The sequence below is a fragment of the Gopherus flavomarginatus genome, chromosome 8 (genome assembly GCF_025201925.1).
Source record: "Gopherus flavomarginatus isolate rGopFla2 chromosome 8, rGopFla2.mat.asm, whole genome shotgun sequence".
Taxonomy (NCBI): Eukaryota; Metazoa; Chordata; order Testudines; family Testudinidae; genus Gopherus; species Gopherus flavomarginatus.
The window spans coordinates 71,118,090-71,141,908 of NC_066624.1; the positions used below are offsets into that span (position 1 = coordinate 71,118,090).

The 23,819-nt window shown below is 44.5% G+C and overlaps 2 protein-coding genes across 2 annotated transcripts in view; both read left to right on the forward strand.

Moving 5' to 3' along the window:
* Nucleotides 1-1,834: 1,834 nt before the first annotated feature.
* On the forward strand, nt 1,835-8,714 carry LOC127056367 (G-protein coupled receptor 35-like). The gene is made up of 2 exons (XM_050964139.1): nt 1,835-1,924; nt 6,416-8,714. The coding sequence occupies exon 2, from the start codon at nt 6,431-6,433 to the stop codon at nt 7,340-7,342; it is 912 nt and encodes a 303-aa protein (XP_050820096.1). The 5' UTR covers nt 1,835-1,924; nt 6,416-6,430; the 3' UTR covers nt 7,343-8,714.
* The window catches only part of LOC127056364 (G-protein coupled receptor 35-like), a 30,008-nt gene continuing 8,106 nt past the window's right edge, over nt 1,918-23,819 (forward strand). The window contains exon 1 of the mRNA XM_050964135.1: nt 1,918-2,556. The gene's annotated coding sequence lies outside the window, so the exon portion shown is untranslated. The remainder of the gene's footprint in view (nt 2,557-23,819) is intronic.

Genomic DNA, 23,819 nt, shown 5'->3' on the forward strand with positions numbered 1-23,819 from the left:
GCAGTGGTCCCACTTAGCATGCAGCACAAGTGGCCATCCCTTTGAGAAGGGCAATGGCTCTTGTTAAACAACTTAAGGGGCCCTCCCTTTGAGAAGGGCAGTGGCCCTGGTAAACAACTTAACAGCCAGGGAAGGGCGGCCACAGGAGAACAGAAAACAAAATGGAGTCTGGGGAAACAAAATGGAATAGGGGAATAGCTGTAACGGACAAGATCAAGTAGCGGGCACCACAGAAACATGACACCAAAGAGGAAGTTTTAAGCTGAAACATACCAGATAAATCTGAGGAGCTCGTTTTATGAATATCAAATTGTGCAATTCAGACATGCCAGATTTACTGGTGGTGAAGTGATTGTATGGATCCAAGCCATGAATTATGATTAATACTTGTTGGAACTTAGTAATAACAATTTATAACTATAATTATTACTGTTGACAATTATTATTTATTAATTATGGTAGTGCACACAGTCCCCAGTTGCCCTGGGCACTGACCAACTGCAGAGGAAGTCACAGTCCTGACCCAAAACTCTGACAATCGAATTTAAGCCAACATACAACAAGCAAGAGAAAGGTGGCAGTTATAAAATGTCAGTTACATAGACTGGAGGTATAAATCCACATAAATAAATAAATGCCAGCAATGTGATGGCTCACATTTTGACAGCGTAAAGACCAATTGATACAGGGGCTAAAAATCTTTCAGTTCATTTACACGCCTAAAATATTTGGGCCCAACCCAATGCCCATTGAAGTCAATGAGAGTCCTTCCAGGGATTGATCAGAACCTTACACTTTTAGGACCAAGTCTTCAGCAAAGCTCTTTTGACTTTACCGGTGTAATACAAGTTTATGCCAGCTAAGGATCTGACTGTTAAAGCTGTAGGTGTGCAAATCTGCGCTTGTTTCACTGATTTGTGAATGCAATTCCAAAACTGGTGAGTAATTATGATTCCTTGGTTGGATCTGCCCAACTCTCCAAGGCAGAGAACCTAAAATAAAATCCTAACCAGGATCCCTTCAGATGAGCACCACAAAGAATATAAACAGATACTTGGGAACATTTTAAGAAGATGTATAGAGAACTAGATAGCTCAGATGTAACTGAGATACAGCCTTCACCTTCATGTCATTGGCTCCACACCACTTCAAGTGGGTAGTGACCATAACATACCATCTGTTGGCTTTTCATTGTCCTGCATGGAAAGAGTTGGTAGTTTCAGTCCATTTAGCAGAGGAAAAGTTGCACTATCATAATTGACACTGTGAAGGAGTGTCCACCCCACACAGGACTGGAAGGGGTTAAAGTGGCCAGGCCTATTAATTCCACAGGCTGTACCTGGAGGAAGAGCCAGAGAATTTATTTCAGTTTCAGCAGTGCAGGAATAGACAGACTAAGACCAGGAAGCTGGCACCAGACCGGGGCTGCTGCTGGGAAAGGGCGGACACTCCCTGGGAAGAGGGAGGGGAGGCGTCTTTGGAGGCTGCAGAGAGGTATAGACTGAAGTCACTCCCTCGGAAGAGGGAGGAGGGAAGCCAGGAGCTGTAAGAAGCAGTCCAGGGAAGGAGACGTGAGGGCAGAAGAGGGGAAGAAGCCCAGAACTGCTGGGTTGAGGGTCCTTGAACTGGACCCCGGAGTAGAGGGTGGGCTTGGGTTCCCCTACCAGCTACTGGAGGAGTGGCACCTGAGCCAGTGAATGGGAAGCCTGCCTAAGACTGCTGAAGGAAAGACTTTGATATACCCTGGAAGGCGGGAACACTGAGTGACCTGGCTGGAAGGTCATGAAGAGGGTGTAGCGGTTCCTGGAATGAAAGAGGGGCTGCAGACCAGAGAGAGATGGAGTGGCAGCATGCAACAGTGGGAATGAGCATCGATCTGATGAGCTAATCCCCAGAGCAGGCAGGAGGAGGCACCAGACTAGTGGTGAGTTGTGCGCCCCATCACAGACACCCTTACTGACAACAGCCAGACCAGGGATAAACAGGCCATTGCTCCCCCCGTGTGCAATCTCGTTCTGCTGCCCTTGCTTCTGGGTTTCTGAAGTGCCCAGCCAATAATAATCCAGCTCAGGAATGTTAGTTGGCATTGAACTGCTAAATAAAAGGTTTTGTTTTCCACTGCTATCAGTGTAAGGCTTGCTGCTGCTACAAAACATTATAGTTTTCCTTCCACAAATTAGTAAACTTCCCTTTGAGTTGATGCCCGTGAAAATTCAGTATCAGTTCCTTGCCGGGGGAAAACCATACTGCAGAGGGTTGAACTGAAATAATGGAATCGGTAGGAGGCACCAGAGAAACATCTGTCACTAAAAAGGAAGCTTCATGATGAAACATACCAGTCGGTCTGGAGGAACAGGCGGAGGTTTGTGCATTGTGCCTTTTGTCTTCAGAACTGGTGATAAAAGAAACTTTGGACTTGTGCCCTGAACAATAAGCAGTGGAACAGAATCTGAGTCTATTAAATGTACTCCATCGCATTCAGATAAACTAATCTGTGCTGAACCAAAGCTTTTCTTGTGGAGTTAGTTAATTGCACAGTGAGCTACAAAGAAGCAGGTAACTTTTAATTCTTTCATCATCATTCTTATGCAATTTTCTTTAATGAATGTAGACTTGGGCCACAATGAGGTTTCTCAATCATTAGTAAGCAGGTTACTCATTTTTATTTTCCAGGTTAAAATGGCTATTAATCAGCAGTTAGGTCAGCACTTTAAAATTCTGCTTTCATATATCCTTGATGGCACTTTTTCAAATGCGCTGTCTTTCTGCGGGTCTTGTCTCAACTGTTGTGGTCAGGTGGCTTAATTATTAATGCTTAACAGCTGTTAACTTTAAAGTAATGTGTATAGACTAAAACACAGAAGGCAGATATCTTTCTTTCCCTAGATTACTGTAAATACTCTCTAATGGACCACAAATTGAGTCCGATATGAGCTAGTATAGCTAGCTAGCATAGCAGTTAAGATATTTTTAAAGACAACAATAAATTATTCTAATTCTCAGACTGGAATTTCTCCTATGTCATGTTCCTTGTTATGGAAGGTTCAAATCACAAGAGGGATTATTTTCTGTTAGCATGCAAGTTCTTTTCCTGTATATTTTTCTTTTTTTCAAATTCAGTTTCATCCACCATTTATAGTAATGTTTACTGAACAGTTTGCTTTTGTTTACCAATTCACATCGGGGCTAGATTGAGTAATTATTCATCAGTGAGCACTTAGCTGAGGAATGCCACTTAGGTCAATGAAAATGCTCACCACTGTGTGCGAAGGTTGTACAATCCACCCCTTAGCAAGTGTATGCAGATAGGGCAAGATTGTCCCCCCCTCACACTGAGTAGTCCTTTACTCCACGCATACTCCCACTGAAGAGAAGTATTCCCCGAGTCAGGTACCCCTTGATGTGAGTGCGGGTGGCAGAAGCTGGCTCTTCAACATTTATGGCCCCATCCCAATGTCTTTACTCAACATCTGCTCAGGTAAAATTAAGTTCTTACTGACTTGCAATGGATAATTTTAGTGATCTTAGGTTACGCCTCAAATGCAATAAAAGACCCACAGCGCCAAGTCTCAGAACCCAGGTCAACTACCTTGGGCTGGCAGGGCTAGGGCTGCAGGGCTATAAATAGGAGTGTAGACATTCCCACTCAGGCTAGAGTCCAGGCTCTGAGACCCGACCCCCTCGCCAGGCTGGGAACTGCACTACATAGTTTCTCTCCTGTTTCCTCAAGGCAATTGATTGTTGTCTTCTCTCAGTCTATTTTTCTGAAGAGGGGAATATTCCAAATTTCACATCACCACCACTATGGACAGTGTGTATATGAAAGGCAGAGAGATTTATTGGATCATACCAAGCATCTGGCTAACACAGTGCAGATTGTTGCACTTTTTCTGGTTTTTTTTAAATGACTTATTGGGTACAGATAATGACATGCTCCTCTCTGCTTTCACCAGACACCTAAGTAGAAAAATACTTGAGCCTGAGTCTCATTTACACTAAGGCCCCTTTGTACCACTCTGGCAGTGTAAAGGGGCTCAAAGTGGGCACCAAATTACATTTGCATTAGTATTAAGGCCCTTTACACTACCAGTCACTGTAAAGGAGCCTCAGCATAACTGAGAATCAAACCCATTGAGTGTAGTTAAGAGTTTTACCTGGGAAATGAATGAAAGCTGTAAGGAGATTTGGTCCTTAATTTTTATAGGCCATGATACAAAGCACTGGCTTTGGAGTGCTGGTATCATATAAATACTGTAGCAATGCAATTGACTTGACTGCAATCTAAATTACTAATTCTCTTTGGATCCCTCCATCACTCTTCTTCTCTATGACCTGCCCTCTGCACTATCCCACTGTTGGTCTGAAACACCCACACAGGTTGTGTAATCCCCTGGAAGGGCCAGAGGACATCACTCCTCTGTGCTAGGACCACCACAGCAACTTCTCCATTCAGAGGTGAAAGTAAGCCAGTCCGGTCCAGTCTGGCATACCAGCAAGAGCCAGTACGCCATGCTGGACCGCACCAGCTTCTACGGCCGGGACTGAAAGGGCTCAAAGCTCCCCATGGCTGCGGGCAGCCCAGAGTCCTTTAAATCCCGGCTGCGGCTGAGATTTAAAGGGCTCAGAGCTCTCCGCCGCTGCGGGCAGCCCAGAGCCCTTTGAATCCCAGCCGTGGCTGAAATTTAAAGGGCTCAGAGCTCCCCTCAGTGGCAGGAGTTGCGGGCTCTTTAAATCCCTGCCTTAGCCCCACAAAGGTTGGGGTTCCCCCTGGCGGCCGGAGCCCTGGGCCCTTTAATTTGCCCCTGGCCCCAGGGGGCTCTCAGCCACCTCTTCAGCTGGAAGCCCCTTGTTTATTTTAATGCCCTGGGTCTCCCAGCCACAGTGGTGCCTCAAGGCCTTTAATTCTTGAGAGGCCACGCCTCTTCCGGATGAGGCCACGCCCCCCACAGGACTCCAGCAGTACCAGTAAATCCTGTAAGTTACTTTCACCCCTGTCTCCATTTCACTTTTATGCACACTGGGGTTCTCCAGTCACAGCTGTACGATGCAGGAAGTATTAAGGCCCAGATCCTCAAAGGAATTAAGGCGTTGTTCCTCTCAGTATTGCAACACATAACCCCTAGGTGGCCTACTGCCTAGTGGAATCCTCAGCCCCAAGCTAGGTGTTCAGGCAGTCCAGACCATGTCTGGTCAGCGGAGCTAGGCACCTAAGAAAGGGAACCTTAGAAGCCACCAAGCTGAGCAGGGAGCTGCCTAAAAGCCAGCCAGGAGTGAAATGCTGAGGAAAGGGACAGGAAGAGGGGCCTAAGCGGCTGACATGGTGCACGTGCCTAACAAGCCAGAGATAGGCATCTCTTGCCACTCAGGATCCTCAGTCACAGATGCTCATCTGGAGTTAGGCACCTACGCCCAGCAGCTGACATTGTCTCTCTCACTGTCTGCCTCCTGGTAATACTCATTACCTCTCTCATACATGACCTGCATTTCCCTGTGCCCCCCAGCTGTTGTTTCCTTGTGCCCCCAGCTGGGCTGTCCTTCATTTCTGCCTGCCCATACACCTATTGGTAGCCTGCATCTCTGGCCCTCCTCCTGAAGGGTCTGCCAGGTATCCAGGCTCAAGCATGCAAAGCACACCTACAGGACTGGGCCCTGCAGACAAGACAGGCATGTTCCCCTGCCTAGTTTGAACATCCTGCTTCTAGGCCTTCAAGCAGCATGTTAGCTGTGCAGTGGTGTCAGAGCTGAGGCACCTTAGTGGCAGAAACTTAGATGCCTAAGGGATTTAGGCCCCTACAAGGTTAGATGATAATTGAACAGTGGTTTTGAAAATGTCAATGACACCTAAATGGTGGCCTTAGGAAACTAAATACCAGTGAGGATCTGGGCCTAAGAGTAGAGAGATGGGGCCCTATTCTGAAGTGAGGAAGGGAATAAGTGGGTTGGTCATTCACAAATTGCTGCTTAGGGATAGGATATGGGCTGACTAGATGTCACCAAGAGATTGGGTGTGAAGAGGCATATTGGTGAAGACAGGAAAAAAGGGGGGCTGTGTGGGTCTATTGAGAGTTTCAGGAGTTTAGAAGAAAGCACTGTATGAAATTCTCAAAGAGAGCAGGGTGAGAGGGTTGTATATCTATGCCACTTGGAGTTGAGTACCCAGTACCTTTGGAAGTTCAGGTACTGTTTAAATAAGCTTCTGGCATTTTTGGTCCTTGGGAAATGAAAAAAACCTTTGCAATATGATTTTGTATGAAACAGTAGAAGGTGGAATCACTGCACTGTAGTGTCAGAGGGCTGGGAACACCAGAGGATACCTCTGGACCACTAAATGTGAATATTAGAAGAATAAATAAGTTGTAAATTAATCACCAGTGTGTTCTGTTGTATTTCATAGCTCTTAATTCTTCCATTGCAGTAACTGCTTATCAGGATGAACTGCACCACCACCAGCGGCACAGTGCAAGAAAATCTTAACCTTTTACAACTGATTATTTACATCCCACTTGTCTTTTTTGGAGTTATATTTAATATCATTGCCTTCTGGGTATTCTGCTGCAAGCTGAAAAAATGGACAGAAACCAGAGTGTACATGATCAACTTGGTCATTGCAGACTGTTTTCTCGTCTTCACCTTGCCTTTCATTGCGCATTTTCACAGGACTGAACATCCCATAGATAAACTGTGCTATGTCATACAGACTATATATTTTACAAACATGCCTATAAGCATCTATATCATCACCCTTATAGCCGTCGACCGATTCATTGCAATAAAGTACCCCCTGAAAGCAAAGAATTTCAGGTCCCCATTGAAGGCAGCTGTTAGCTGCGGATTTCTTTGGATAATAATAATAATTTATGCATACTTCAACCCACGATTTACTGAGAAAAGTGCAAACACTTGCTTTCGGAAAACTTCTGATGACCCTGTAGAAACTATGCTGTTGTCAAGTATTTTGGGTTTTTTTATACCACTAGTAATACTGAGTTTTTGTTCTATTCAAGTCATCCGATGTCTGAAGATGAAGAACAACATGAGTCCACCTGAGGAAACATCAATCCAGAAGGCTCTCTGGATTGTTTCTATGAACCTGAGTGTATTTATCATATGTTTTTTACCTTTTAACGTCGGGCTACTTGTTAGGTATGCAATGGACGCAACTGGAGCTGCCTGCTCTTTACGCAACAATGCAAGCCTTTTCATTCGTGTGGCTGCATGGGTAGCAAATTCTAACTGCTGCTTGGATACTCTTTGTTATTACTTTGTAGCCAAGGAATTTCAGGAAGCTTCTTCTCTGTTACCCCCTTTTAAATCTCTGAAGTCTAGATCAAATGAAAGCTAAATCACAACCACAAATGTGCTAAGTGATCACAAAAAAATGTGTCATAGAAGGGCGGATCCAAAGCACATATAAATTGTCATAGCTCCACTGACTTGCCATAAAGTCTGTTATTATCATGGGTAATAGTCACAAAAACTTCGTCAAAGTGTACCTGATTCTGATCTCACTTATACTCGTCTTACAGCATTCTGACTCGAGTGATTTCAACCAAGTTACTTCTGATTTATACCAATGTAACTGAGATTCCAGTCAGGATCAATGTTTCTCTTTGAAGCTATGCATATGCGTATTTTATTACTGACATGCTTTCCTTTGCATATACAGCATTAACCAGCTAACTACAGGCGGCTTTCACGCAACAGTACAAGGGTCAGTTAGTTTCTTGTACTGCTGTGAACGTGTTTGTAATAAAACCGATGCAGTATCAGAATGTAAATACTGAGATGTGTATCTTTCATATTATATTGGGTTTGCATAATTTACAATATGTTATTTTCCTTCCTGCTGCTTTCAGCCAAACAGTATACATTTGAAGAATGAAGCTGCCATTGGAATTTAGCTTATCTCAATTAGCAGAATTATCACCAACACTAGTAAACTACTGGTGTAACCCCCCTTTCCTCCCTGGGTGACTCGGGAGCAGGCAACACTCACCTGTATGCCTGATGTTGTTGACATTAAAGGAGATCCTGAGTAGCCCAGTGATGATGTTGGATAGGTGGGAATCCTCTATCCACCCCTCTGCTGCAGTCCCTTTACTCCTAAAGGAATTTAAATTTGGCAGTGCCTCCGCATACTGGCCCCTGTACACACTCAATGGCGTGCCCTGGTAACCTCCAGGAATAAACCTATTCTAATAATAATAATAATGTGGCATGTGCCTAAGTCAAAGCCCCTACAGGCTCTCAGCAGCACCTCCTGACTTCCTAGCAGCAGCTCCTGGTATGGACAGAGCTCCACACCAGCAATCTCGCCCTTTCCCCAAAATGGAGTCCACCGCCTCTCTCCCTGTACTCCCTGGAAGAGGAAGTGTCTCACTCTTTCCCCAAGACATCTTGGGAGCTGTGGTCTCTAAGGCTAAATTGCAGCACACAGGATCTTCCCAATTGGGACAGTCCCAACAAAGTTCAGAAGTCCGTCTAGTAAAGGAGCCTACACTGGTGATATAAGAACAAGGCTCAATTTCTGTGGAAGTTTTGTTTTAATCTGGTGCATTGTTACAATTATGGAGGTTTTTCTCCTGTTTGTAATAATAATTAAAGGGTCTAATATTCTATGAGATGAGGGAGATGTACAAAGTATTGTGTGTTGTGTGACATGGAAAATTATATGAAGTGAAACAGCAACAATAAAATGTGAAGAAATGAGGCTATGATCTCACTGAATTAATTTCTACAGAGTTCAGTAACAACCTTACAAGGGTAGTCTTACCGTGGGAGAGGAAGGTGCTGTCTGCTGCCATCATTTCATGATCCGGGAGCAGAGCTAATATGAAGTACTTCAGTGGCATTCACTATGCCAGTGTGTTCCTTTGAACAATTTTTGGTTATTCATTTCAGTTTTGGATGTTGGGGTAATGAAATATTCCTCTTATTGTATTGTGTGATTAAAAGGTAGCTAAACTGTACTTAATACACCCTGAGTTAGGGGCTCACCAAAACCACAACCTCAGTTATGTACCCCTGTGAAGCGGCATGTGGCTGAGCTGGAGAGAGTGGAAAGGGGTTCTATTTTGTAGGAAGGAAGGAATCCTTGGTGGTGTGGACTCTGCTCAAGGGTTCTAAATGCCATTTGCCCTTCCTCCACAGTAAATGATGATAGAATTGTGAAAGATGATGTGCATGGGATTATACCAGTGGGAATGATGTTCAGGGGTTCCAAGGTAAGATATTTCATTTTCCCAGGTTTCTGGTTGGATGCTGAAGCCAATGGTGCATGTTAGTTTTAAGAGGAGCCCCTAGATATTTAAACCAAGCTACTGTTGCTGCTGTTAGTGCCTCATAGAAGGGTCACTTGTAGAAGGAATTTATTTAGTGAAGTCCTATTGCCAGTGTTATACAGGAGGTTAGCCTAGATGATCACAATGGTCCCTCTGGCTTTATAATCTATGCAAATTCTAGCCACCCTCTGGAGCAGGGTCATATTCTGCCACCCTTATATTGACTAATAGTACTTTGCTGCATGAGTAGTTCCATTAATCATGCTAGCACTACCTCTGGAATGAGGCACTAAGTCAACGTGAGGGTGACAGAATTCAGACCTAAGACACTGATGGAGGAGAAAAGCGATGATGAATTAGCAGTTGGCTGAATGAGCATGGTGTGCAAATGAAGGTGCATTTTACCCCAGCTGCAAAGTTAGGAGCTGCTTCCAACTTCACCAAATGTCAAGTGTGGGCCCATATGAAGTTGTGGTTCAAACCGATGTCTAATTTCTATTTGAGAATTAATGGCGCAGTGGATGTGAGCGTGTGTAGATGGGGCATTGCAAATTATTATTGGGGTTTCTATGCTTCCATCATTTGGTGAAGGAAAACTTGACTCCTCTTGCTGTGTGGGAGCCTAGAATTGATTGCACTATGCATGTTACATGGCATTTGAATGGAAAATGATATGCTGAATGGGCTCAGTCAGTGACAGTAAAAGTCAGGCTCATTTGCTTGAAATGAGTACAGCAGCCTATTGCAGTGAAACACTTCCAAGTCTATTTCCAAACAGTAATGCTGGCGCCAGCAAGCTACTTCTCCTACGGTGCAGCCTCAGTAGATGATCAAGATGCATTGTGGCTCACCATCCGTAAGAACCAACAGGGGGAGCTGCTGATATAACCTTGTGCATACCTGAGCTCATCCATATAACAATGAGTGAGGCAAAGCATTTACGCCTGTGAAACGTCCTATTGCCTTCAGTGGGACTGCACCTGTGCTTAAATGCTTTGCTGGATTGGGCCTGGGAAGGCTTGAAAAAGAAATGCATTTGGGAGGCATACAAAAGAACACAGACCTTCATCGGCACAATCCCCTTACCTTTAACCTCTCAGAATACCCTGAATGACCTCTCAGGAGGCATGTCATCCTATGTTAAAGACACTAGCACCTTTTCCGTAATCATATCATTGCAGCATCCACATTGCCATTCAATAAGATTAAAAAATAAGACTCTAAACTCTCATGCTTTAAGGAAATAAGACACCACACTGACCAATTGGAATTTGGGAGAAATGTCCCCTATGAGCAGATTATTCTAGCATTGTCTACTACTGGGTTTCTTGCCCTTTCACTGCAACATCTGGTATGAGCCATTATCATAGATAGGCCATCTAGTACAGTATCCTACCAGCCTCACCAGTATGCTATTTCCTATGTCTCATGCGCCGTCTCCTCTCTCTGTAGCATCCATGCAAGGCCAGACATAATCTGACCCTACATTAGAGGTGGGCAAAGTCCAGATACAGAGCTGAATGCTTCCAAAGGCTGAGTTACAGCCCATCTTTGTTTGGAGCCTCTCTTCACCAATCTGTCTGCGCCTTTCCTTCAGCCCATTATTTAACAGACAGCTATTGCCACACGAAGTCATAAACATATTGCATAAAAATAGACAGTTATAAATAGCTTGACCTACGTCTCTAAGAGGATTAATGTGATCAAGGTAGTCACTTACATTTAACATGAGGCCAACCGCATCAATTTTTTTTTAAATCAGTTATTCCCTGCACCTCCCCACCACCCCCTAAGAGCTAACAGATGGTATTTAGTCACTTGCAGCAGGCAGTTATCAGTGACAGTCAAGTTTTCAACCCAGTCCAAGAGGCTATCTGCCTCACTGCCTTTTCATTGATTAGTGGCCAATGGTTAGTGCATTCCTCAAACTGGAAAGACACAATGTAGGGCAGCGGTGGGCAAACTACGGCCCGTGAGGCTGGATCCAGCCCACCAGCCTTTTTAATCCAGTCCTTGAGCTCCTGCAGGGGAGTGGGGTCTGAGGCTTGCCTCACTCCAGCGCTCCAGCAGGGAGCAAGGTCCGGGGGCGCTGCTCTGTACGGCTCTGGGAAGCAGCGTCATGGCCCCCACTCCAGCTCCTACATGGAAGGGCAGCCAGGGAGCTCCTCTCTGCATGCTGCCCCTTACCCAGGCACCACCACCACAGCTCCCATTGGCCAGGAACCGCAGCCAATTGGAGCTGCAGGAGTAGTGTCTGCGGATGAAGCAGCATGCAGCAGAGCTGCCTGGCCGCACCTCCACATAGAAGCTGGAAAGGGGACATGCCACTGCTTCTGGGAGCTGCTTGAGGTAAGCGCTGCCCAGAACCTGCACCCCAAGACTCCCCCTCGTGCCCCAACCCCCTGCCTCAGCCCTGATTCCCCCTCCCGCCCTCCAAACCCCTCGGTCCCAGCCCCACCTACACCCCAAACTCCTCATCCTCAACCCCATCCCGAAGCCTGCACCCCCCAGGTGGAGCCCTTTCCTCTCCCCCCTCGCACACTCCACCCTACCCACCCCAGCCCGGAGCCCCCTCCTGCACCCTGAACTCCTCATTTTTTTGCCCCGCCCTGGAGCCCGCACCCCCTAGCTAGATCCCTCACCTCCTCCTTCACATCTACCCCAGCTGTGTGAGCATTCATGATTCTCCATACAATTTCTATACCCAGATATGGCCCTTGGGCCAAAAAGTTTGCCCACCCACCTGCTCTAGGAGGAAGAGGGAAACACAGGAGAGGCATTGGCACATAAGCCACACAGTATCCTTATTGCCCATTGTGCAGGGTGTGTCTGAGTCACAATGTCTCGTGGGGGGGAAGGGGGCTCGTATTCGGAGGTACTGTTTATCACTTAATCAGGGCTAAAAGCACACCCTAGCCCTCTATGCATAGGTAAACTGTAAATTTAAGCTTTATATATGTTTGCAAAATCAACAAAATAATTGAGTGATGCAAGTCAGCCTTTGTAAACTTTTCTCTTGCTTGATGATTCGCAACAAGTATCCTATTGAAAAGTTTGGGCCAAAAATATAATACTGGGCATTAGTTCAACGGAGTCAGGTGAGAGCTTCAGAGACAGCGGTGCCATTGGGCAGGAAGTAACTTTAACACATAGCAAAAATGTTGTGAAGTTAGTGATTGTGTGGGTTTTTTTTCTTTTCTAACATCAGAGTAACTGGCAATTGATTCTGTGTACAGAACACTGGGCAACATCTGTTGGAGCAAGGCCCCTTTATTGTTGTGTGGAGGCTTTTCTTGCAGTAGTTTTGTGCACTGCAGGTAACTTTTACATTTTTTATCTTGAGTCTTGTCTTATTTTCACCTGTTGACTACTGCGCTGCAGTGCAGTTTGTTTCCTTTCTTTTAAGGGCATGAAGGGGGCATGGGACAATTAATTTGAGGTAGTTTGTGTGAGTGATGCAATATATAGAAGGCACCTTCTGGGTTTGTTGCATGTTTTTTATACACCTTAGACTGCACCGCTTTTCACTGACTCAGGCTTGGATCTAAACACCCTTCCACATCCACAGGGCCCCAGGAAATGGGTTATGATAGCCCAACGTACCTGTAACTTCAATTTTGTGTAAGAGCCCACAGCCAGCCCACGTTGCACCAAAAATAAAGCACACTGGACAGGATGGAAGCAAAGTTACAATGGGGGAGGAGAAAGAAGAGGTTGCTGAGTCATTGCCTGTTTCACTAAGGATCCTTGACACAGACAAAAGCTGATCGCGCCTGGTGTAATGTTACCTTTGCCCTCTACTGTCCCTTGGGTGACTCGTCCCTCTGTGGAGCAGGCCATGATAATATAAACAGGTAGAATTTGCACCTCCTTGCAGGAGAGTAAATCTAGTTTTAGGTCTGAATTTCACTGTGTTTTCTAGGTGCTCAGCACCTTTGAAAATCAGGCCATTTTTACATGCTTATTTCTGCCGCTGTTTTCTGGTCATTTTCCTTTCATATTGACAGAAAAATAATTCTAACATGGCAATATTACCAGCAAAGATTTAGTGCCACGATTCCCAGTTGCGTTGCCTGTCTGCGTACATTTATACCTTCAGCACTAAAAGCCCCTGACATTCTGCTTTACAGCACTTTGTCTGGCTAAATGGTATTCTCCGTTCAAAACAGCAGACCGCTCTGTACTGTAGGAACCTTTCATTTTTCACAGAGCCAGGTTCATAATATCAAACGTTCTGGTTTTCAAAGGTGACCTGCAAAGAACAAAAAATGACTGAAAAGTAAAAACTAGTTTGTGTGATACCAAGGAAAACCAGCAAATAGCAGCTGGTTACAAATCTAGGGCTCCAGTGAGGCCCGGGTCTGCAGTAGGGATAGAAAGCGAGGAATTTTGCATCTGTTTGTTTCTCCTCAGCTGCTCTTTTTCCCAATTCTTAGGCTTCTCCTCTGCCAATCAATCATTTTTCAGCATCTGCTTTTCCCTTTCCACAGAAGAGGGAAGAGGCCAGTGAGGATGACAGAACAGAAGAAGGGGCAGGGAAGGGTGGGGGGAGAATAAAGGGTAGACGGGTAAAAATGAGATGGAAAACTGACATTGAAAGAAGTGGGGGAAAAGATTCAGCCACATCCTGGAAAGAAAAGGACAGGAGAGAATGGCAAAAGATGGCAAAAGATGGAAGAAATAAAGCAAGGGAAACAATGTCAGTTCATACGTTTATTATCAAAATTTAATGCCAAAAAGATACAATAGGTCAGTTGTCTCCAACCTTTTTATGCCCAGGATCACTTTTTGAATTTAAGGGTAACTCAGGATATGCCCTGCCCCTCCCCAGAGGCCCTGCTCCCTCCCCAAAGCCCACCCCCACTCATTTCATTCCCTCCCATCCCCCCCCATTACTCGCTGTCCCCCACCATCTTTCAATGGGCTGGGACAGGGTGATGGGGTTTGAGAGGTGGTGTGGGCTCTGGGCTTTGGCCAAGGGGTTCACAGTGTGGGAGGGGGCTCTGGGCTGAGCCTGGGGCAGGGAGTTGGGGTGCAGGAAGTGGTCAGGGATGCAAGCTCTGGGAGGAAGTTTGGGTGCAGGAGGGACCGCCAGGCTGCGGCAAGTGTTGGGGTGCAGGAGGTAGTACAGGGTGCTGGCTCTGGGAGGCGGGGCTCAGGGCTGAAGGTTGGGGTGTGGCCTCCCACTGGGCAGCACTTACCTCTGGCAGCTCCCAGTCGGTGGTGCAGCAAGGCTAAGACAGCCTTCCTGCCTACCCCAGCCCCACTCCGCTCCCAGAAGGGGCCAGCATGCCCCTGTGGCCCAATAGGAGAGTGTGGGTGGCACATGGCTCCATGTGCTGCCTCTCTCTCTGCTAGCACTGCCCCCCACAGCTCCCATTGGCCACAGCTCCCTGTTCCTGGCCAATGGGATCTACGGGGGCAGTGCTTGCAGGCAGGAGCAGTGTGCAGAGGGAGACCCCTGCCCCCATCCCCAGGAGCAGCATGGGGCCTGGACAGCCCTGCTGTGCAGCTGGAGATCGTGATTGACTGGGAGATCATCCAGGATTGAACAGCTGATCGCGATAGACGGGTTGGTGACCACTGCAATAGGTGAATGCATACGTAAGGAATGGTTGATTCCACAAGTAAAGAGTAGTGTGTAAGCACCCCCCGACCCGCACTGACCATAACCCTGACCAATGTATCGGTACGCCTGTACGATCTGCTAGGCTCAAGGGAGTTCTGATCCCATTTAGTGCCCTGCTCACAGATAGCACCCAGACTGTTTGTGCCTGTCAGACAGTCCTAGTTTTAGGCGGGGAGCAGGGGAAGCCTGGAGAGACCGTGGGCAGTTCCTTACTGCATGTGGGCAAGGAGGGAATTCTTCAGCCTGCTAGCTAGGTTGAGGGGGCTGCTTTGTCTCTCCCATGCTGACTGGTTTACTGGTCAGCTTAGGCACCAGTCCCCCTCAGCCAGCCAGCTCCCACATTCCATGCAGCTGCTCTGGCTCCTCCCCACAAGCTGTAAGGGACCGCACCATTGGGTCTGTTGTATTAATTTCGATGGGCTCAGCAAGGCAAAGGCATTAGCAGGCAGGAACCTGTAGTTGTCTAGCACTGTACAGTTGTAAACAAGGTCAAGGGTTGGTATACAGAGACCTCAGCCTGCTTAGTCCAAGGCCAACACACCATTAATTTTTCTCCCACCTTTTCTTAAAAGATATAGAAAAAGGGAAATCAGTTAAAGCATTTGAAATGTAAAGTACTGAGTAAGGGTTTCATTTTTAGCACCTCCCACCCCGGTTATCTGAAGAGCATATTTAGCCAGAACCCTTCCCAATGTCTGACGGTCTTTAAAATGGTACAGTATTAACTGCCCTTTTGGGCAAACGAGAAGCAGCTGGCTGGAGCTGGGGCTGTTGCTGTTAAAGTCCAAAACTATTTCCTAAAAGGCAACACTCCCCTCCCTCCCCCCACACACAAAAAGGTAGAAAATCCAATCTCTGGCATTGACTCATACTTACACCTTCACTGCTGGAAAAACACAACACAAGCATCACATGGTCTGATCAGCCACTCTGAGACCTGACAAACTTATGCCTGCATGGGGCTGTTCTGGGCATTGCTTCTAGCTGCCCCTCTGGGCACAGGTTTACAGCACTGTTGCAAAACATATAGTTTTGGACACCTAAGCCAGACTCTTGCTAGACAGCTGGAAAAAGGCGAGTGAGAGAAAGTGGCGAAATGAGGTAGGGAAGGAAAAGGACATAAGGAGGGACTGGGCAGTGACAAAAGTCTCACATCCCAGCTGTTTGGGATTTAGCCAGAGCCAGTATGGGTGGGGTGTCATCTAGTCTGTTTGGTTAGGACAGTCCTCAGGGTTAAGTTGAAGGCAGCACAATGGTCAATGGTGTCATGCTGGCTCCTGGTGTACAAGGAGATGATAAGGATGGCAGCTATAATGGTGAAATTCACTCCAGTGCTGGTTGGCTGTCAGTTTCTTCTCCTGCTAATTTTTCCCCCTAAAGTCTTCTCGTTTAAGGTTGCCTAAAGAAAATGATAAGATGTGCCCGATCTTCAGGAGGTGGAGGAACAACCTGTGTTCCTCATTTCCATGGCAAAATACCCTTCAATTTATTATAACCCCATTGGGGTTTTCTATTACTCACCTATTGTCAATGTCTTAATCTACTGCTCAAAAGAGAGTGACAGACATTATCCAAGAAGAAGAACTAGCTATGAGTATGATTCTAAGTTTCCCTTCTGGTTTTCTACTTTGAAGACAGCTCATGGGTTTGAACCATTCTTGCCTGAGTCTGCAAACCCTCATTTACTCAGCTAAGATTCTATACTATGGAAACTGTTGTACTCACATGGCAGATGTGGAAGAGTCTCTTCACATCTTCCTTTTTGCCCATGTACATCTGAAGCACTGGAAAATCTCCCTCACTGTCTTCTGGATCGTAGAATTTTCCAGCTTCTGAGAGCACACTGGGGTTGTTGTTGTTTTTTTTAAAGGCAGATTTATCGCCATTTCAAAAGTGAATGTTTTTAATAGTCTCTCAAGCTCCAGTATTAATTAAATCAGTGGTAATTTTTGGTTGTTTAGAACATTGCTGAAGAAGAAAGTTTTTAGTATTTTAAGTATCATATGGAAGTTTCTTTTTCTGGTGGATTGTATATGTTTGCTGCCTGTATTCATAAAAGACGTATCATGTGGAATCTAATAAAGTTGAATTGAATGATGAGTGGAATAGCCCACTCGTTATTTTTTCTCTAATTAGGGCTAGTTTCCAACAGCTCAAGTTTGGTTCATTAATTTTTGTGCTCACGCTCCCCCACCCCCCAGCCCAGGACATGATTTTAAACCCAGTCCTTGAATTATATCAGTAGGTCTTTTTGTTTGGACTAATTCAGTCTGTCTCCCTTTCAAACCTTTTGGCATCAACATATGTTACAGGTTATTTATTGTGACATTCTATGAACTTTCATTCACTTCTTACCTTGAGCTTACAAGTAGGGTAAATGTGTAGGCCCAGTTGTTACAATAGCACTCTAATTTGTTTGAACCATTGGACCCTTAAATGATTGTCCACCCCTGAGTTTAAAGGAAAGCATTAGCTTGCTGAACAAGCTTCCCTGTTTCCCTCTGACAATTTCTACAACATAGGTCCATGTGGTCAATGCAAAAGTATCAGGCATATCAAAAATGAGGGGATGGTCTAAAATAATAGAATTTATTGACATATAAGCAGAGGCCACTGCACGTATTGCATTATTCATTTTCATATTTAGTGTATTAAGGTTCCTTCAAATGGGGCTATATTGGCCCTTCAGGGCCAGAGGAAGCATCAGGCATAAGGCTACCCCATTCCAGGAGTGCTGCAACAGAACCTTGAGAATGGCAGAGGTAGCACTGAGAGAAGAGAAGTGTTTTTTCTGCTAACAGTTGGCATCTGGTGTCTAGAATCAAGACTGGAATGATTTAATGGTGAAATGGAAGAGAAGTAAATTCTCAGCTCTTATGGGCAGGGACTGTGTGTTTGTACCTTGCTTAAAACACAACAAGACACTGCTCTCAGTTGTAGCCCCTAGGTACTACTATAATTCTAATAAATAATAGGATAATATTTTAGATTTAAAATATAAGGGACAATGGAAAACATAAAAATGTAAAATATCCCATATTTCTATCTACAGTAAATCTAAAACATAAAGGAATACCACTAAGTAGATTGCAGTTCAGCACTGGAAAATCAACACATGCTAAATGGAGTCTTGCCAAAATTAAACACAAGTTGAACCAATCACTGATTTACATTACATATACAGAGAGAGAGCAGGCACACTGAAGAGAAAGTGCCACTTTTAGATATTCCATGCAGTGTTGTTGATTCTAGATATGGTGGGTGAGGTTGGGCCAACATCTGTTGATGAGAGAGAGAGGGAGCGAGAGAGCGCAAGAGAGAAGCTTTCAAGCTTACACAACACTCTTCTTCAGGTCACCAAAAAAAAAATCCAATAGTGTCTATGATGCTGTATGGCATATTGGAGAGACTTTATGGTATTGTTGATACCAATATTCTAAATTTGCAAGGAATCTGACCAGATATGCCATGTAAAGCAGCTGCGAAAATGTTATAATTTGCCAAGTATGATATTTATGTTTGTATCACCTTTGTATTCTGAATTATAGATATGTATGGTATATCTGTATTTCAAAACTTGTGCTTGTACAGACAGATTGGTATCAGCAGTGCCTAGCCTGTTCAGTGGCCCATCAAGGGTCATCAACTGTAAAATGAACCCATTGAATGGAACTAGGGGATACACCTTATGAGTCAGCAAGGCATGTGGTATGCCTGAGGACAGAGAACTCTAAGCCATTTCCATGCCATGTACTGAGGCAGCAGGGACAGACAACATACAAGCCACATGGCAAAAGGAATATAAAAGGCAGCTGCATCATCTCCATTTTGTCTTCATTCCTGCTTCTTACCTCTGGAGTGATTTTTCTACAAAATGAAGCTCTGAACAAAGGACTGATTGACCCAGTCAAGCTTTGGATGTATTCCAGAGGGACTTTCAAGCCAGCAAACTCACCAATACTGCTAAGAACCTGATGTATGGACTTTGAAGGCTCTGTATGTATTTCATTGCTTTATCATTTAGCATCTCTCTTCTCATTCTTTCTTTCTTTATAATAAAAACTTTAGTTTTAGACACTAAAGAGTTATATTAATAGGACGGCCCTTCCAATGACCGCGGATGGAAGATGACCAACAGGGAGACTGGAGATGCAATACAGGCAGTCCTTGGACTTATGACACAACTGGTTCCTTTCAATTGCATTGTAAGCCGGAACTTGCAACTGCAATCTACTCCATTGTGAGACCAAGCATTGTAAACTCTAAACCTATAGTCGTAAGTCAAATCAGGGTGTGAATGTAGAAGTGTCGTGCCATTCATCATAACTCGAACATTGTAAAGTCGAGGACTGCCTGTACAGGGACCATGCATCCACAGATCTTAGAGAGAGACCACATTGCACAACAGTCAGGCGGACAGTCATGAGTTTTGGAAGAAGGCCATAGAAGTTGCTGACCCTGCATAGAGATGTGGTTAAAAACAAAATAAAGCTTTTGTTCTGTGCAGATCATTAAGACACTTTTGAAAAAAGGAAAAAAACAGATCCTTGTGTGTGAGAAAAAGTTAATCCAAGAAGCTGCTTGCATTTTTTCTGCAAACATGATCAAGTTTAGGGTATGTTTGCTTCCTGTTAATAAAGATCATTTTGTTTGGGTTGCTCTGTAATAGAAAATGTTACAACTTTTATGCATCTGACCTCATTCAGAGCAAACATTAACTGCTGCTTGGATGCCATTTGTTATTACTTCGTAACCACAGGATTTCAGGACATTTAATTTATGTTACACGTTTTTGAAGGCAAGAACAGCTCAAGGCCAAGAAATCCTATTATACATGCACTAAATTATAGCAGGGCCAGCCCACAACATTTTGACACCTGCGGTGGGGAGCTCAAATTATGCCCCCCACGTCCCCTTGCTTGGGACAAAACTTCAAAAGGTTTCAATTCTGCTTTCTTCCTGTTCTATTCCTCTCATGGTACTGCTCTGCTACCTACCCCAATAAAGGAGAACTAACAACTTAAAATGCCTTGCTCAAAAATTTTAAGTAACACATAACTTTCAAACACCTGAACAACAAATGTTACTTTTCTTGTCTGCATAGTAAACACTGGCATTTTTATCTGTTTGAATAATCAAAGTGGTGCTTTCTGTGCCTCCTTGGTTGCAAAGATTTGAACTGCTTCCTGAAGGTCCATAATCTAGGCTAGCTCATGCTCTGTTGAGATGGTTGCCAGGCCGACCAGCTTCTCCTGTGTCATTGTGGAGCCTGGATGTGTTTTTATTAACTTCAGCTTGGAGAAGCTGTGTTCTCCACTGGCAAATGCTACAGAAAGTGTGAGAAGTATGTGCAGAGCAACAAAAGCATTTTGAAAGAGGGTGGTCATCTTGTTTGTGTGCATATATTCCAGAATGGCCATTGGAGTTAATCCTGCTGAAATGTATCTTGAAAGGGCTTTCAGTTCATCACCTAAATCTCATCAATATCGCGCACGTCGTCATGTCTCAACACTGTCTTTAGTGCCCTGCATTGCTGATGTAGGTCTTCTTCAGGTACAGTGAGGAATTTTGGAATATCATACAACATCCCAAATATACTGCTGTGTTCCCTGAGCTGCATGAAATGGTCTTCAACTGACTATATTGCACAATCTAGCACCTGGTTAAAGAATTCAACTTTGAATTGTTGTTTAGAGTCCCTTATGGTATTGTCCCGTGCCTCATAATCAAAATGTCTTCTTCTTTGGTAACTCTTGTATTCTTGAATGGGTGGGAAAATAGCTTCAGTGTGAAGTTCCTCTGTCAACTTCTATGCACTCTTCAGAATGTTTTGAAATCCCTTATCTGACTGGTAAGACTGTAGGTATGACTTTGCTTTGTCCAGTTGTTCCATTGCTCCAGATATATCAAGGTCAACACTTTGGAGTTTATTGCTTACAACATTTATTTCAAACAGTATGTCATGCCACAACACTAAGCCACACAGAAATTTGAAGCTATGTATGTTTCTGGTGATTCCATTTCCCTCTGCCACTATTCTCCCACGAACAGTTCCTGTCATAGCATTATCCTCCATAATGGCAACTATGGGCATCATCTATCTTCCCAATTTGGTGTTTGATAGGCTTTATCACGTCCACCTGACTTTCCCATCATGTGGCACTCAGTGGTTTCTGTGTCAGTGAGGATGCTCTCAGATGTTGCTTCAAAATTTGCCATTGATAAGTTGATGCAAAGAAAAATACATAAATGCTTTCAATTACATTAAAAACTTCAGCAGCCTCACTAGAAGCTGATGCTGTATCACTGACCACCAAGTTCAATTAATGAGAACTGCATGGGACAAAAAAAGCTCGAGGGTTTAACTCTTAGATCTGTGTCTGCACTCCTCTGTTCTTTCCTCTCATGTTGGCACCATTATCGTAGCCCTGACCTCTCATGTCAGCTATCGCAAATCCCATATCTTCCAGCTTTTAAGAAGCACATTTGTCATACCAGCTCCTGTAGTATCATCAATATCAATAAATTCTAGAAAACGCTCTCTGACAGTCACCATTGCAGGGATATTTTCCACTAGATTCTGTTGTTACAAAATGCACCATTAGTCATTTGTTCCGTATGGCTGATATCAGGTGTGCAGTCCAGCATAACAGAGTAGTATCTTGCTGACTTCAGATCTGCCACAATCTTCTGTTTGACTTTTGTTGCCAGTAACTGTATGATCTCATTTTGAATTGTTTTTCCAAGGTAGTGCTGTGTATACATTTCTTGGGTGGTGACTCTTCTTAGATGCTTCTGGAGTACAGCATCAAACTCAGCCATCAGCTCCACAATTTTAAGGAAGTTTCCATTGTTTGGCACATACAGCTGATTGGAAGAGCCACACAGTGCTAGGTTTTAGGTAGCAAGCATTCTCACAATGGCAATGAGCCTTTTCAGAACGTTTTGCCAGTAAAGAGACTCTGAGGCAATCTTCTCTTGATGCTGATCAACTATGGTGGCCTTTAATCTTAGTCTCATCTCAAGCTCTTTCCACCTATGGAATGCTCTCTGGTGATTTGCTGCCTTCTCATAGCATGCCAGATTTCTAGCCAAATTTTTCCAGTCCTTTGTTCCTGTAGAACCCAACATGGCTGGAACATTGGACTGGAAGAGTTTGCAACAAAAACACTATGCAGCATTCTGGGTTTTTGAGTATATAAGCCATGGCCTCTCCACTTTGTCACCATTGGAGATTTCATGCCAGTAATGTGTTGGATAGAAACTTCTATTTTCATTGTCTTTGGGGAATATGAAGTTTTTCACTTGCTGTGGCCCATGCAGTACATGGAAGTCCCTCAGGCTACTGCTCAAGTGGGTCCAGAGTCCTGGATCATCTAGACTTAAGGAACTAAACTCAGCAGCAGCTGTTTCTTGCGCCTCAACCACACTCTTCTCTCATCTACACTTTTCTTCAGGAATGTGCATGGTTACATCTATTTGAGATGGAGATTTGGATGCTGCAGTCACTGCCAGGTCACCTGCACTCTGACTGGAAGATCAGGCATCTCCTCATCACTCACTGGGGCCGGAAGGTCAACCAAGAACATTTGTGTCTATGTATCTCAGGAGAGCTCCTTTCTGCTTAAACAGAAAAGCTCCCTTTGCTTGCTTTCTTTTTCTGAATGCTGCCCCAGAGGGACGTTTTCTTCTTTCACTCATGACTGCTGTTCTGTGCTAGCTATAGTGGCTCTCAACACTCAGTTGAAGGGGACAAATAAGCAGGCTGGTAGCAAGGCCTGAGTGAGAGAAGATATCAGCGTCTTAAGGGCCTAACGGGCTCCTACTACTTCAGTTAACTGCCTGTTCTCCTCAAGTGGGTTCAGGGAAGCAGCAGGAAACAGGAAGCTCCCTGAGAAGCTGGTGTTAATCATTCCAGGCTCCTGGGGGTGCTAGAGAAGTACATAAGAGGCTCCTCCTCCTCTCTCTCCCTGCAGCTCCTGCTGCTTTTTGTTATTCCCTCTCACCTTTTCTCGTGCCTGCCTGTTATGTCTCTTGTGCCCCCCTTCCTCCAGCACAGCACTCCACCATCTCTGTGCATCTAGAGCAGAGAGAATACATATGCACCAGCAGAAGACACAATTTTCTACACTCTGGGTCCTAGTGGCGCCCGCCCCTCCCAAGTCTGGTGCCTGAGGCGGTCGCCTCAGTTCACCTCATGGTAAGGCCAACCCTGAATGCTTATCTAAAGTAGCTGTAATATATTATTGTCAACTAACATTGTTATTAGTAACCAAACTTACCATGCATAGAGATGTGTGACACTGTCAAGTGTTGCTTTATGGGTAGTCAAATGAGAAACAGTTTAAGATGCAAAAAACAATCTTTCCACAATTCAAGTTAGAAATGAAAACAATTTTTAAATGTTGCTGTTTTTGTGAACTGAAAATTAGTGGTATCTTTAACAATTTCTGCTATTAGTGAGAAATATTTTGCATAGTTTGTACTGCACGCTACAGAAATTGTGTGTGTGGGGGAGGGTAATATTCTTTCATGCACAAAAGGAGAGAGGAAATTAGGTCTGCCCTGAAATATACCTTCAAACAAATGTGTGATTGCATATCAGGGTCAATATAGCCAGTTGCAAAACTCTAGTCATATATTAGGAGTATGAGAATTGGTCTCAGACACTGTGATATGATGTTTGTGCGGCTTCTTTACTGCAATTAAAAGTTGTGCAAGAAACTAGCATGAATTAAAGAGCTTAATGAGGGTGCATGGACTGCATCTGTGAGAGTTACATGTTGTTTTAGATGAGAAACTGTAATACAGCACCAGCATCTGTGGCCCTTCCTTTGTCCACATTGAATGATCCCTTACTTAGTGATGATCATATTGAAATGAAATTACTTGTCAGGTGAGATATGTTG